This window comes from Embiotoca jacksoni, unplaced genomic scaffold (genome assembly GCF_022577435.1).
Source record: "Embiotoca jacksoni isolate LCO1_2020_lvr unplaced genomic scaffold, fEmbJac1.0.p SCAF_2, whole genome shotgun sequence".
Lineage (NCBI taxonomy): Eukaryota > Metazoa > Chordata > Actinopteri > Embiotocidae > Embiotoca > Embiotoca jacksoni.
The window spans coordinates 10807350-10820352 of NW_027185340.1; the positions used below are offsets into that span (position 1 = coordinate 10807350).

General features: G+C 40.4%; 2 protein-coding genes across 2 annotated transcripts in view; one reads left to right on the forward strand and one right to left on the reverse strand.

Annotated features, from left to right (window-relative positions):
* Window positions 1-2915: 2915 nt before the first annotated feature.
* LOC138200740 (F-box only protein 47-like) lies at window positions 2916-10268 on the forward strand. Its single transcript, XM_069153612.1, has 10 exons — window positions 2916-3108; window positions 4383-4544; window positions 4738-4814; window positions 5272-5346; window positions 6179-6287; window positions 7220-7393; window positions 7881-8030; window positions 8797-8939; window positions 9444-9603; window positions 10168-10268. Exons 1-10 carry the CDS (start codon window positions 2916-2918, stop codon window positions 10266-10268), a joined length of 1344 nt encoding a protein of 447 aa, XP_069009713.1.
* A 1009-nt stretch (window positions 10269-11277) lies between these two features.
* LOC138201634 (ADP-ribosylation factor-like protein 6) overlaps window positions 11278-13003 on the reverse strand; it is a 3020-nt gene continuing 1294 nt past the window's right edge. The window contains exons 6-9 of the mRNA XM_069155252.1: window positions 12430-12559; window positions 11863-11918; window positions 11740-11752; window positions 11278-11308 (exon numbers count right to left, since the gene is read on the reverse strand). Coding sequence (XP_069011353.1) covers window positions 11278-11308; window positions 11740-11752; window positions 11863-11918; window positions 12430-12559 — 230 coding nt within the window. The remainder of the gene's footprint in view (window positions 11309-11739; window positions 11753-11862; window positions 11919-12429; window positions 12560-13003) is intronic.

Consider the following 13003-nt stretch of genomic DNA (forward strand, 5'->3'; position numbering starts at 1 on the left):
CAGATAAACGGAGCTATTGGCATTGACTCCACACTGACCAGCTCCTTCTGTTTCTGCTCCGCTACTAATAGACAAACAACATTTGAGTGAGTGAGTGTGTGTGTGTGTGTGTGTGTGTGTGTGTGTGTGTGTGTGTGTGTGTGTGTGTGTGTGTGTGTGTGTCTGCCGCAGGACTGCCAGCTGTGTGACAGGCCAGTTTTAGATATCATCGTCATCATCAGTGTTGTTACCCCTGTCAGTGTCAGCAGCAGCATCATATAAGAGACGACATGAGAGACAGTCCAGCTGCCGGCTCGTTGCGCACAAACAGGGCCGATGTGAAACGTGGACCCGGAGGCAGTGTTGCAAAGCAGAGACAAACAGAGGAGATATTGTCTTCGCTGGTTGAGCTTGTCTTTATCTCAATAATTCAGCTCAGCATCTCCAGATCTGTTGCAAACAAGAACAATGAATGAAAACGACACTTTAACAAACAACTAATAACTTACAGCTACCTATAAGATAAGCACTACAATTTATTCATTAAAATTAGCAGCCATTTAAACAGTCAAAACAATACTGCAGCCGATTGAAGCCGTAAAGCCAAACTTCACTGTAGTGTCGTACCGCACGCACACATGTGAGTTTTGACCGTATGTGTGCTACATACTGTGTGGCGAGCCAGGTGAGGTCATTCAAAGCCGCGGTCATATCTCTGGATTCCTACGAAGTCCAACTAGTTTTCGCGGTTCAAGTCTCACTCTCTCCTTCTGTGTCCTGAGTGTAACCTACCGTGACATCCTGTTGGTGTACAAGAGCCTTTTCCCAGCCCCGTCCCCTGGGTCCCTCGCGCAGCATCCAGCTCCCTGTCAGATGTCTATAGCAAGGGGATGATCCTCTCCAAGGTCTGCCTGTGGGAGACGCCATTTGAATGTGGAACACTTAATAGTCTTAGTTAAGTAGAATAATCCTGTGATTAGTAGCTGAGCATAGCTGGCTGGTTTCTCACAGTGCTAGAGGGTAGCACAACCACGACGGTTGTGTAGTACAGTTAACTCTTTTTAAGTCTTTAGAGGGCTGACAAGCTGCACTCTTTTCTGTACTACACATACCCTGACAATGCTATATATATATATCCAAATTTACATAACACTCGAGATTAAAATAAACTAACCAATCTAAAAGGCCCATGCAAAGGCATTTTGGTCATCCTGGCTAATTAGGCTCAGGTTGAGGTCATCTGAAGTCAGAGGACTACCTAAGGTCACCAAACAGAATAGATTAAAGCCATGAGTATCTTGGCAGCGGTAATAGATGAAAGAAGCCTTTCAGTAATCATCCAAAATAACAGAAAACCATTGTGTGTGTGTATAGTTGTTTTATAGGGCCATTCACATAATATACCGTTACCCCGGGAGGCATTTTGACTTTTCACAGCAAGAAAAGCACACGTTGAATTGATTTATTAATGATGACTCAGTTTAATCTAGTGTCATGGTAACAGTGACCAAGCATGCACGTTTGTAGGACCACTATGAAATGTAGAGCAGCCACCTTTGTTTATCCTGCTCTTACATGTCAGAATTAAATGCATTTACTCAAGTACTTTACTGGTAATAAATGTTGAGCTACTTGTACTTGAGTATTTTCAATTGTTTTTTTGTGTGTTTTTTATTCATCTTTTTGGCTTCTAACAAAAAGCAGTGTGTACTCTGAGTCAGGTTTTAGATGTCTGAGTTGTTAACCGCTCCACCAAATACTAACATTTTTACTCTAAAGTTCTCACATGGTTTCATTTGAGGAAATGTTCAAATGATCCAACATCCAAGACTGGAGACAAAGTCCAAAAACTGAAAACAGACTTGTGGATCTGAACTTGTTTTGTTTTTCTTTCCACTCTCAGTAATCACCTGAGGACGCCTGACATGTATATACATGTAAAATGAGACATAAAGCAGTTTAAACCAGCTCCACCTGCAGCAGCTCCAACTGCAACATGCTGCTTACACACTGGTGCTCCACTATTAATAATTTCATGACGTCATATATATAATAATATAAACCAGTAGTATTACTTTAATACTTTTACTACATTTGGCTGCACAGTAGAATTTCTCCTTTAGGATTTCTGTTCGTAATGGAGTATTTTTTATTTTTTTTTTTTTTTTACATCGCTGTATTTCTTTCCTAAAGAAAAAGGATCTGAATACTTCCTCCACCACCGACGAGTTACTTACTTGATATTTGAGACACAATATATTGGTATTTAAAAAAAAAAATAAAAAAAATTTAGGCTTACATTATTGAATTATTACATTATTTAGTGAACTCGTTCTCTTTGTACTTCGTTTGTGGCAGTAAATAAATACGTCTGCACATTAGCCACAATAATCCTTCCGAACACTTTGTGGCTTTTTAAATGACCTTCAGTGACATTGTAAACACTCGTGGGCAGCGTGCTCTCGGGACGCCGCGTGTGTTTACTCTCCTCGCGGCGAACATGAAGACAGTTTTCGCGCCGTCGTCCCCTGAAGCGACATCAACTCACCAGCTCGGTGGGACTCTTGCTTTCTCCTTCTGGCTTTTTGATGTTGACGTTTCTAATTCCGCTGGTAAGATGTTGTTGTGACTTTAGTTTTTGTAGTCTCGTCAGTTCCGCGTGTCAATGTCGGATTAACCTCCAAATCTACCGACTTCAAATCGAGTTTGTCAGGAGTTTCGCGAGCGCGGTAGGCTAGCTGTGGTTAGCTTTCGTGGAGCTAATATAATGTAATGTGACGTAATGTAATGTAATGGAGAGCTGCTGGTCTCCAGACGAACAGCAGCATCGGAGCTCGGTTAGCTTGAGTTTTTATTTTTATTTATTTTTTTTTAAATATTTTTTATTTACATGACAAATTTGCTTCATCTGTTTGAATACAGTCAGTAAACAGGCGATGACAATGGTCAGGAAAACCTCCAGAAAAATGGGAAAGTACACAGTGACGCACAAATCCCGGCGTGGCAAGAGGACCGGTCGTTTTCAGGCCGGAACCATCGTGACCCGCCTTCAGGCCCGAACCACCGGCACCAACTTCTTCCACAGAGTCCCGGCAGAGGTGTTGGACATGATCCTGGATAAACTGTCCGGTGAGTGGGACTGAGCCTGGACCACAACCAGCAGTGGAAGAAGTATTCAGATCCGTTACACAAGTAAAAGAACCAATACAGCAATATATAAAAAATACTCTGTTACAAGTAAAAGAACCAATACAGTAATATATAAAAAATACTCTGTTACAAGTAAAAGAACCAATACAGCAATATATAAAAAAAATACTCTGTTACAAGTAAAAGAACCAATACAGCAATATATAAAAAATACTCTGTTACAAGTAAAAGAACCAATACAGTAATATATAAAAAAAAAAATACTCTGTTACAAGTAAAAGAACCAATACAGCAATATATAAAAAAAATACTCTGTTACAAGTAAAAGAACCAATACAGCAATATATGAAAAATACTCTGTTACAAGTAAAAGAACCAATACAGCAATATATGAAAAATACTCTGTCACAAGTAAAAGAACCAATACAGCAATATATGAAAAATACTCTGTCACAAGTAAAAGAACCAATACAGCAATATATGAAAAATACTCTGTTACAAGTAAAAGAACCAATACAGCAATATATGAAAAATACTCTGTTACAAGTAAAAGGACCAATACAGTAATATATAAAAAAATACTCTGTTACAAGTAAAAGAACCAATACAGTAATATATGAAAAAATACTCTGTTACAAGTAAAAGAACCAATACAGTAATATATGAAAAAATACTCTGTTACAAGTAAAAGAACCAATACAGTAATATATGAAAAATACTGTTACAAGTAAAAGAACCAATACAGTAATATATGAAAAATACTCTGTTACAAGTAAAAGAACCAATACAGTAATATATATATAAAAAAATACTCTGTTACAAGTAAAAGAACCAATACAGTAATATATAAAAAAAATACTCTGTTACAAGTAAAAGAACCAATACAGTAATATATGAAAAATACTCTGTTACAAGTAAAAGGACCAATACAGTAATATATAAAAAAATACTCTGTTACAAGTAAAAGTCCTGCATTTATAATCCTACTCCAGTAAAAGTACATCAGCATTAGCGGCTAAATGTAGTTAAATAATTAAAGTAAAAGTACTGTTTTGCTCCCTCTGATGAGTATATTATTAAATATGAAATCATTAGATTATTAATACTAATACTAGTGTTACATTACAAGTTCTTTTAAGACATTTAATATTATTTAACAGGTACTGTTACATTTGGTAAAGAAAACTATGTTTTTTTTTAAGTCCTAATATTGTTTTGTTTTATTGGTTTTGATGTGTGTGTGTGTGTGTCAGTGCTGGAGATCAGTGTGTTCAGCATGGTATCTAAGGAAATCACGAGATACGTTCTGGACTACATCTCCACTCAGACCTGGAAGAATAAAACCATCATCCACAGCTTTCATCACTCCACCTGCGTTGAACAGAGATCTTCTGTTGGACACTACAGAGACCTCGGTAATTCATTTTTATTAATTTTTTTTAGTATGGCTCACTGATCTATAAGACCAAACTGTCCCCGACAACCTGCCGACCTGCAGCAAGCGGATTCCTCAAAACCTCCCCCGCACTTTAACATATATTTAAATGATCAGTAAACAGGTTGTATTACGTAACTTTGACGATGTGCTTTTTGTGTTTGATGTCTCAGGTTTGTTGTTCAAGAGGTGCACCCTGTTGCTACCCACAAAGGAAAGGTTAAAATTTATCTTCAGCAAGATTTCACAGGTAAGAAGGGACAGGTGAAAGGTCAACCACCGGTACAGTAGTGATGTTTGATTGTTGTGATGCAGAGAACATTTGGGGTTCTGTTCTGTGGTTACCGATCGTTAAGTTAATTTCGCATATTTTGAACTATGGAGCAATACAAAATCACATTTGTGATATTTTTCCATATACTGTGCAACAATTATAAAAAGGTACACAATTTTATAGATTTGATGTAACTTTAAACTGCACGCCATCTTTTGAAAATTAAATACGTTTTTTTTTTTTGTCCAGCGGGTAAAATAGTTCAAATAGTGAACCACGGTGGTCCGATTCTGTATATTTATATTATATTACAAATGTTTCACAAGAATCACTGCAGTATTGTTGTTATTGGAAAAAATAATATTGATTCATCCAAATATCCACTGATACTAAAAAAAAAAAAAAAATTCTAAAATTGTGCGACTGATTTCAGATTCCTTGCTTCATGTTGGAACAGTGTCTTTCTCATGACTGCATTGGTTTCTCCACCTACGGCGTCTTCCTCCAGGTGAGTGTTGTTACAGCCTCCACAGGTGAATCACCAGGTACTGATAAAAAAAACAACCTGAAATACTTACAGAGGTGCTTGAAGGTTTGAGAATCCTTTCGGATTTTGTACAAATTCTGCATAAATAATACCTAAAACATGTAATATTGGACCATTTTCCTCAATTAATAAATGACCAAGTATAATATTCTACCAATTGGCTTGTTGCTCCCTCACTGGGCTAAACACTACAAAATCACAGCTGTTTTCTGTCCTGGCTCCTAAATGGTGGAATGAGCTCCCCATCGACATCAGGACAGCAGAAACTCTGTACATCTTCCGCCGCAAACTAAAAACACACCTCTTCCGACTTTACCTTGAACAGTAGAACTTTAGTAGCGCTTAAAATGGCACTTACTGATAGAACTTTGTCGTTTGGCTTTCTTGAAGAAATAGTATTTTCTTGATTCCTGTTGTTCTGGGTTTTGTACCCTCATGGTTGAAATGCACTTATTGTAAGTTGCTTTGGATAAAAGCGTCAGCTAAATGAAATGTAATAATATTTTTATTTCATTTTTTTTAAATTTTTTTTTTAAAATTAGTTTCCCTTTATCTACTTTTGAGACTTCTGGCAAAAATTTGATGATGTCTTTGGTCGTATTTATGCAGAAATGTGGGAAAATCAAAAGGGTTCACAAACTTTCAAGCAACACTGCGATGACAGTAAATCAAGGTCGAAATAATCTTTGTTTCACCTGGTGCTTTAAAAACATTTCAGCGGTAAAATATGAAATTACAAAATAAAGGAACTAAAAAACAAACATTAAGGGATGTTGCGCTGATGACTTCACAGACACTGATCGCCGGGTGGGACGAGCTGGAGTGCCACAGAGTCTTCAACTTCCTGTGTGACATCACAAACCTACTGCCGAAAATTGAAGCAGTAATCACCGCAAAGCCAGGTGTGTGTGTGTGTGTGTGTGTGTGTGTGTGTGTGTGACAGCGAAAAGGCTCCTGAGCGTAGAAGAGGACAAAGAAGAAATGTAATAGCAGAATGATCCATCATGGAGGACGCCGTTCTTTCTGTGAAAGCCGCGTCGCAATTACCTTTGCTAGTTTCAGACCGACAGGTATAATTTTCCCACATTGTTCAGACGGCAAATTTACACGTCGTCCACATGCAGCTGGAAGCCAGATGTCTAAAGTCAGTGTATTTTTAGGGGAGCGTTGTAATGTGTGTAATTAGAGTACTTTGTGCTGCTGCATGACGAAGTTACGCTGCTTCTCGCACACAGCAGCGCACCAACATGAAAATCATTACAAATAAAAAGATTACAAATAAAAACATTACAAATAAAAAATATTACAAATACAAAAATTACAAATAAAAAAGATTACAAATAAAAAGATTACAAATAAAAAAAGATTACAAATAAAAAGATTACAAATAACAAGATTACAAATAAAAAGATTACAAATAAAAAAGATTACAAATAAAAAGATTACAAATAACAAGATTACAAATAACAAGATTACAAATAAAAAAGATTACAAATAAAAAGATTACAAATAACAAGATTACAAATAACAAGATTACAAATAACAAGATTACAAATAAAAAGATTACAAATAAAAAAAGATTACAAATAAAAAGATTACAAATAACAAGATTACAAATAAAAAGATTACAAATAAAAAAGATTACAAATAACAAGATTACAAATAAAAAGATGACAACGCCAGACATTATTCTCGTACATCAGTCTGCGGACCGTTTGTTGGTATAATAGTAATCCATCAAGGTTTAAGTGCTTTAAAGGCTTCGGGGCTTTTCGAACGTCTTAACAGGTTGAAAAGCAACGCGTGAAGCCGTTTGTGCGTTTGTGTGCGACAGGAGTGAGGTGGTACCAGGAGCTGCAGCTTCGGCTCTTCTGTCGTCAGGTTCTGTTGGACCCGTGGCCGAACCAGCTGGAGGGTCAGTTCTGGCTAACCCAGCTCCTCAACCCTTGGCCCATGGTCAGCCAGGCCCACTTCCTGTTCGTCCTCTACGGACCTCTGCTGCCCGAGGGTGAGTTCCCTTCTTGCATACGCGCCGCGTCCGCGAGGGACTTCCGCTCCCGTTGAAAAGTGGTTTCCCGGTTCGTTCCCGCTGTGCTGCCCCCCCCCCCCCCCCCCAAAAAAACAAAAAAACATGAATCCTCTGCTGCAGCGAGCAGTTTAGTAAATGACAGGTTTCTTTCGGTTTGAACCCGAGATAAATTGCTTTCTGCATTTCCTGCCTGCGAAAGAGGGACTTCTCGCTGCGGTCGATAATTCAGGTTATGACTTTTAATATGTTGGAAATTTGATTTCAAACGCAGGGTGTAGGACCGTCGGCCCAGTTAAAAGCAAAGCAAGCTAAAAATGTAGTCACGCAGTGAGACCCAAATAAACTGGCTCATGCTTAATGCTACAGTTTGGTTTGTTAGATGTTCAGCCTGTTTTTTTGTGTGTGTTTCCCCCCCCCCCCCCCCCCCCCCCCCCCATTGTGACATTATGTGCTCTCCTCCCTACAGGCACCCTGGGCTGGCAGGACTTTGTGCAGAGGGGGCTTCCTCACGGCGCTCTGTGGGACCTGGCCAAGGCCATCCTCATGCTTTTCAGCGAACAAGATGTCAAAGGCTGCACCACCGACTCCATGCTGGCGATCCTGGAGGAGCTCATTGGTATCTTACGTCTACGTTTGTTTGTGTTGCGCGCACGCCGGGTGAAAAGAGTTCCGGGTGATGAAACCTGAGCGCAGAGAAAAGTCTCTTTACCGAAGCTTTGTTTTTCTGGACGGTAGCCGACCAGAAGGACCTTCAGTCACAGGACTCGTTGCGTCAGGTAACGTCTTCGTAAGGACTTCTCCACTGCCGGCACCGCCGATCCTCCACTCGCTTTTGGTACCGGGGTTCCTTCATGGACGGTGTTTTCTGCTGCAGATGGTTTCCCCTTAAGGCGGCCGCGTTACTACTGCGGTGAGGTCAACCTTACTGGATCCTTTGGCGGGAAACCAAACAGAGGAACGTCTGCGTCACGCCTCACCACAGCCTGGTTTCCGGGTTTCCTTTAGTCGAGTCGTCCAGTGAATAAAAAAAACAAACTGCGTCCCCTTTAGTGGCTCGGGCTGGTTAACAACGGCCAGTTTGTGCAGACCGTCCCGGGTCGAGCACTGTGGGAGGATTCTTTATGATCACTCATCACTCAGGTTTTTTTTTTTTGCATCATTTTATTTATTTTTTTTTGTATCGGCTCGGCATGTCCACAACGTTCACCTGACGGAAACCAAATAAAGCGGGTCGGTACCGGTAATGGAAAAGGGGCGTATTTTTTTTTTTTTTTTTTTTAGAAGCCCCCGACCCTCATTTAAAAACTTTAGTCTATTAAAACGAATGTTGGTCAACGGAACTGATAGCAGTCGAGTGTTGTTGTTCTTCTCGCCGTCTCCAGTCATCCCCCAACCGTGGCATGTGGAGAACGTGGCTCGTCTTTTGGTGCTGTGCGGCAGCAGTTTCTGCTACACGGTTCTGGCCAGCAAGGCCCTCAACGGACGACTCCACGAGATCTCAAGACTCATCGTCTACATCATACTGGTGAGTTATTTTATCCTCAGCCGAGTCTTGACTGCACATTCGCGAGACAGAAGGCAGAGAACAGAGTTTGAGCAAGTTGAATAAAAGGCGCGAGGAGCCACCGGTGCTTTCCGCGGTGCCGGTTTTGGTTAGTTATTTTGTAACTTCCTCGTAACGGGAGCCACAGCGGATGTCACTTCAAACTTTTCAGCCAATAAACAAAACAAAAATCTGGTTAATATCATCAGGAACGGGATCATTTCCCGACTGGATTTAGTTTTATTCCTATGGTTTAGTCTGAAAGCGTCTCTGACCGATCGTCCTGGGTCATTTTGATTCGTCATCGCAGGAAAAAGCAGACGCAGCAAATATTTCGGTGAACCGCCGTGCACTAACAGGAGCTCGCGACTCGACCCTAATTGTTTTCATAAATGAAATCTGTAAAGTAATTAAAGCTTTCGCAACATTTGTACTGAGGAAAGTTCTCCCTGAGCGGTTTTGTGTTCTCCGCGGCTTCACCCTCAGGTGTGCGAGAAGGACGGCTATCACATGAGCTGGGCCGTGAAGTTGGTGCAGCAGATCTGCAAAGTCTTCAGCACAGCTCCGGAGAAGTTCTGCTTCATCCAGGAGCTGGAGAACATGTTTTCAGGAGTCACCAGGGAGTTATACGAGTTTTCTATAGCAGGTGAGGTCGGCAGCCTCCCGGAGCTGAGCCTGAATTTGTCTCTTGATTGCATCCAACCGTTCGATGTTCGTCCTTATTCGTGCTCACGGCCAACAAAACAAAGTCGAGGGTCTCGTTAATTATGCAGTTGAAGTCTCTGCTAATGTGTTTATACGAACGAATCGGCCAGTTTTAAGATCTCATGTGACCTGAAATGGGACAAAAAGATTGGGGGAAAAATAGCATTAATAATAATAATAAAAAAATAAAAAAAAAAACAGCCAGTGATTGTAGTGACGTCTCCGCCGCTACTCACACGCTTCACATTTTAGTTATGAAATTTGTGTCCCGTAGACGTCTGGTTCTTTTGAATTGTGATCCGAGCTGAACCACTTCTCACTCGTGACCCTCGTCTCACTTTGCGCGTCTGTCGGTCGTCAACGGTGACGTTTCTCTTCTCGGGTCGCGTCTTTTTTTTTTTTAAATGCAGTAATTTTACACTCCTGAAAACGGAACCAGCGATGCATATTTAAAGTGACATTTCAAAAAAGAAAAAAAGTCAGCGCTGCCGTTATCCGTTTCCAGGGAACCACTTTGAAGACAGGGAGACGTTCCAGACGCTGTGCATCCTCCTGGACTCCAGCGCTCGCTTCCACACTAAATTCCTCCACATGGTCCTCAAATAGGAATCAGGTGAAGACGTGGAGGAGCAGAGGAAGAGACGGGGAGGGACACGCGTCAATAATGAAGGGGGTTAAATGATGAACGGAATGAAAGAGGGGGACGGCCTTTACAACGGGAGGAAGAACGAGCAGGAGGTGAAGACGGACGTGAACACGGGGAGTGGTCTCACGGTCGGCTTCATTTCAGAGAAAGTTGGAATTAAGACTCCATTAAAAGTTCAAAATAGAGCTGTTTAAATACTTAGTGTGGTTAATTATAGAAACGTTTTTGAAAACGGAATCTTGTTCTTCAACCATTTTGGATGTTAACATTTTATTAACAGTATTTAATATTTATTCATTAATAGGGACAATATTTATGTGACACATTATTTATTCTCATTGAACTCTGTAAATATAGTTGTGATTGAATTGGTACATTGTTTTTGTATAATTTATTAAAGTGATATTTTCAGTTTGAATTTGTCTTTATTTCTTTTTCTTTTTCTTTTCAGGCATCGTTGTGCGATCGATCACTTACAAACCAAAGCGTACACACGTTCCGTAACAAACTTTTATTCACCTCCCGATCGTACAATGTTCAGCACCGACGTCATGTTCAAAAATAGTTCCAATGGATGTAAATGAATAAAGCGTGTGTCGTAGAATAAAAAAAAAAAGATGCGTCAAATAAAAATAAAAACGTTTCAGCGTTGCCGTGTAGACACAATACGAGAAGGTACTTTGAGTTCAGACCGCTTTCACGTGTACCTAACGGTGTGTAACGAGGAGATCCACCAGGGGGCGCTCTAAATAAACACTTTACACAAGTACTCGCATACAAATTGTACCATTCTGATTTTTTTTTCCTTTTTCCCCCCAAGTTCAGTATGGTCTTAAAAGTGTAGCACGCACATACTACTATTTAACGTTGAAGTTTAAGGCCTACAACATCAAGTGTGACGAACACTTTTTGAGTGGTGAGTGAGATCCAGTTTACCGCATCTCTCCGTCCACGCTCACAGGTTCAGGTTCAGTCGTTCATGTGTTCATTGTTATATGATCTGGCAGAAGAAGAAGAAGAAGAAAAACAAAACACGTTTGATTTTCTGTAGGATCTTAAATTTTCATTTTTAACTACGCACTAAAGGTTTGGATACAAAATGTGACGTTTCATGAAAGAAAACGTGACCGTGGCGGTCACGGAGCAGTGTTGGGGAGGAAACATCACATTTAGACAACGCAAGACGAAGTCATGAATAACAGTAGAATATATAGTAGATGTAACACAAAAGCCCTTTCTGGAGAGGATTTAATTCTGTCGGGGAGGTTCAGTAATTTGAATATATGATTTATTTTTTCTCGTCTCGATTACGGTCCAAAATATTGATTGATTTGACCTCCAATAAAACCTAAATCCCACCCAGAGAGACGCCGAGATACAGCCTACCACGACGATCGCCTCACATGTTGCCATGGGTACAAGGATACTTACTGTGCCATTTGTTCTACAGGTATGAAAAAAACAACAACAACAACACCTTAGTGGCGGCGGTTCACAGGTTGCAGACAGTAACTATATTTGAATTTCATGAAATGCATAAATGAGACGCGATACCTTGAAGCCAGTCCAGCCCTTCCTGCAGGCCCTCTCCTTTTATAGCGTTGCTGGCGCTGAAAAAAAAAACAACCAAGAAAGATGTTGGGGGAGTTAATCTGCTTGTGGCACACACACACTCATTTTCTGGTGACTTTTCTTGGATCCTGGATGTCGAAGCGGTCTAGCTCTTAATCCATCAGTCTCCCATCTGGCTAAAGAGTAAACAAGGTGGAAAGCGCACGTATAAAAAGGAGCCGGGCTTTCCAGTAACCGCGCGTCGCTGCGGCTCAGTTACATTTAACCTACGAGTCCTTGAAAAGCGAAATACGCAGAGCTGGGAGGTAACCAGCGTGTAAATACGTTTCATCAATTTATTGTCTCTGTTAAAGACTTCGAGCTCCAACTCAGGGAGCACAAAATGTTGCAGATGGGAGATGTGACGGGACTTGGCTCGGTTTCAGTCACTTTAATCCAAGTGCGCCTCCCTCAAGACAACAGACTGAAATGTTCCATGTCTCAAAATACTCAGCGACGTCTCCGGCGATTATCGGGACTTTCATCAGATGTATTGACAGATAATATTACCAGATGTGCCAGGGTTTGTCTTTGATCTTCTCCAAACACAACATCTGCGAGACCTTGACAGAAGACATGGCGTCCCGCAGGTCAATTTTGTTAGCGAAGAACAGCACCGGCATCTTTTTGTTGCGGATATCTGGGAAAGAAGACAGATGGAACCAGAGAATCCTCGGCGAACAACGAGACCAAAATCTCTTTATTTTGTGTTTATTGGCATTTGTGGACTGAAGCTTTTAGTTTGAATGGCTAAATATCTGAAAATATTACCATTCAACTGGACTGAATACATAAACTCGACACCCTTAATGCTACTTAAGATTCATTTAAAAATTTTACAGAAGAACTTAAAAAAAAAAACAACCCACTGAAACCCAGGACACTGCTGATACTAACGCCAATAAAATGTGCTACTTTATTTTTGGGTAAAAAGGTCCCAAGTATTATTAAGGTTTCCTAGACAACTTGCTGCTTAAAAATACAGAGTATATATTAAATAAAATAAAAGCAATACAGCATTCGTGCCATATTGATTGGAGATTGTATATTACAGGTATTGCAAACATGTCAGGCACAGACCAAA

Bases quoted from the DNA above. Each gene is read 5' to 3' on its own strand.
- LOC138200740 (XM_069153612.1), top strand. From the start codon at position 2,916: ATGACAATGGTCAGGAAAACCTCCAGAAAAATGGGAAAGTACACAGTG. The intron at 4,545-4,737 runs GTAATTCATTTT...TTGATGTCTCAG, and splicing joins TGGACACTACAGAGACCTCG to GTTTGTTGTTCAAGAGGTGC. The intron at 6,288-7,219 runs GTGTGTGTGTGT...TGTGTGCGACAG, and splicing joins AGTAATCACCGCAAAGCCAG to GAGTGAGGTGGTACCAGGAG.